At 32.1% G+C, this 1,831-nt stretch overlaps 1 protein-coding gene across 1 annotated transcript; it reads left to right on the top strand.

Annotated features, from left to right (window-relative positions):
* Nucleotides 1–137: 137 nt before the first annotated feature.
* LOC105316003 (ankyrin repeat domain-containing protein 16-like) lies at nucleotides 138–821 on the top strand. Its single transcript, XM_011410790.1, has one exon. The coding sequence runs from the start codon at nucleotides 138–140 to the stop codon at nucleotides 819–821; it is 684 nt and encodes a 227-aa protein (XP_011409092.1).
* Nucleotides 822–1,831: the final 1,010 nt, after the last annotated feature.

The following is a 1,831-nucleotide window of genomic DNA, read 5'->3' on the forward strand; positions in this document are numbered from 1 at the left end:
CTGGTAGTTCTACTCATCATGATCTCCTTATAGCTAACGATGATGAAGGATCCACTGTATTACATACAGCTTGCAGTAATGGCCATATTAATATTTTTCATTATTTGGTCAGTATTTATCCTCAAGGTGTTAATGTAATGGATAATAGAGGACGTGGTTTACTTCATGCAGCATGTGAGGCAGGAGATATTGGAATAGTAAAAACATTGATTGAGACACATGGATTGGATCCTTTATCACAAGATAAAGATGGCGTTTCCTGCTTACACTTAATAAAAAGAGTTTATCTATACCAGTATTTGGAACCAAATATTACATCTAACCCAACACCTAAAGACAAGTGTGGTCGTACTCCTCTTCATTATGCTTCTCATTCTGATAATATTCGCATGGTACATTATCTCATAGAGACCTTCCCCTGTACTCCTGATGATCCTGATAATAATGGATACACTTCAATTCATGCAGCATGTGAAGCTGGTAGTATTGAGCTAGTACAATACTTTTTAACTGACCTTCATTGTAATGCACTAGCTGAAACTGCTGATTGTAAAACCTTGTTTTATTACGCTATAATTAATTATAATTTAGAGCTTGTTAGGCTTTTAGTTGTTAAATATGGTTTAAAACCTCATCCAAACCATATTGATATAGCTAAAGCATTTAATCCTGACTCAGCATTAACTAATTATCTTCAAAAGGTTTATAGTGATATGATATTTGATATGATGGAGGAAGAAAAGAGAATACAGGAGAAAACTCATCATCAAAAACAAGTGCAGCAACTGATCAACCTGCAAAAACATGATATCATATCTTGAACGCTACTTTCACACTGGTATCATCTAACCACCACACAATTTTAGCACCTCTTATCACCAACATTATCACCTTCATACTACTTTACATAATGATTATATTATTGCACCTTATCACCATACCAATATGTTATACCAGGGGCTCTTTCTTTTTCATAAGCTCATATGCTTCTTCAATGTATTCAACATTTTACTTTTACATGTATAATAGTGGAAGTTCTCTTTTCTTAATTTCTTTCATTACTCTTATATTTTTGACGTTCTTCCTATTGATGATAAATATTTTAAAAATAACTTTATTATGTAATGTACTTTTATTAACAGTATCATTACCACAGATACAGTAAGTAGCCCAAACACACCACACATGCACTGGATAGTACATGTAATCTACAGGTTAACTTTCAATCATGTGCACTGATGGCATTCCAGGCAATGTTGATTATTAATTCTGGTTAGTATTGTATTTAGTAATAATAATAAGTATTGTAACATAGTAGACCCTAACTTATTGAACTTAATAAGGACTGTTTATGATGTAATAAAATTTATGGGTGCTTATTAGCTAATTTTCAGATGATATGTAAAATAATAAGCTCATTTGGCTAAATTTATTTATTTATTGCCATTTTTAACAATATGCCAATTTTTGAAAAATAATTTTTAGTATAGCCCATGGTTACTGAGTTCTAAAAATAGCTCTAAAATCACTCTCAATTTTCTGATACATATTGATGTCCTTATGCTATGAAGAAAGTTTGAGCTGATTCCGGCTCATAGTTTTTGAGTTAAGGCAGGCTATATTACCTATAGTTTTTCTCCAAAAAATTGGCTCCAAATTCACCCCAAATTTTTATCACATTTTCTGATACATATCAATGTCCTTATATGCTGTGTAAAAAGTTTAAGTTGATCCTCACCTCAATTTTTAAATTTATACTAGACTAGATAGCAGGGAGCCATGAGGAGGGTAGCTAGGATATTATTAGCTCCTCCTTGTACTTCTAATGTAG

This window comes from Amphimedon queenslandica, unplaced genomic scaffold (assembly GCF_000090795.2).
Source record: "Amphimedon queenslandica unplaced genomic scaffold, v1.1 AMPQUscaffold_6242_Cont21797, whole genome shotgun sequence".
NCBI classification, from domain to species: Eukaryota; Metazoa; Porifera; class Demospongiae; order Haplosclerida; family Niphatidae; genus Amphimedon; species Amphimedon queenslandica.

Coding starts and splice junctions, on each gene's coding strand:
- LOC105316003 (XM_011410790.1), top strand. CDS start 138: ATGGATAATAGAGGACGTGGTTTACTTCATGCAGCATGTGAGGCAGGA.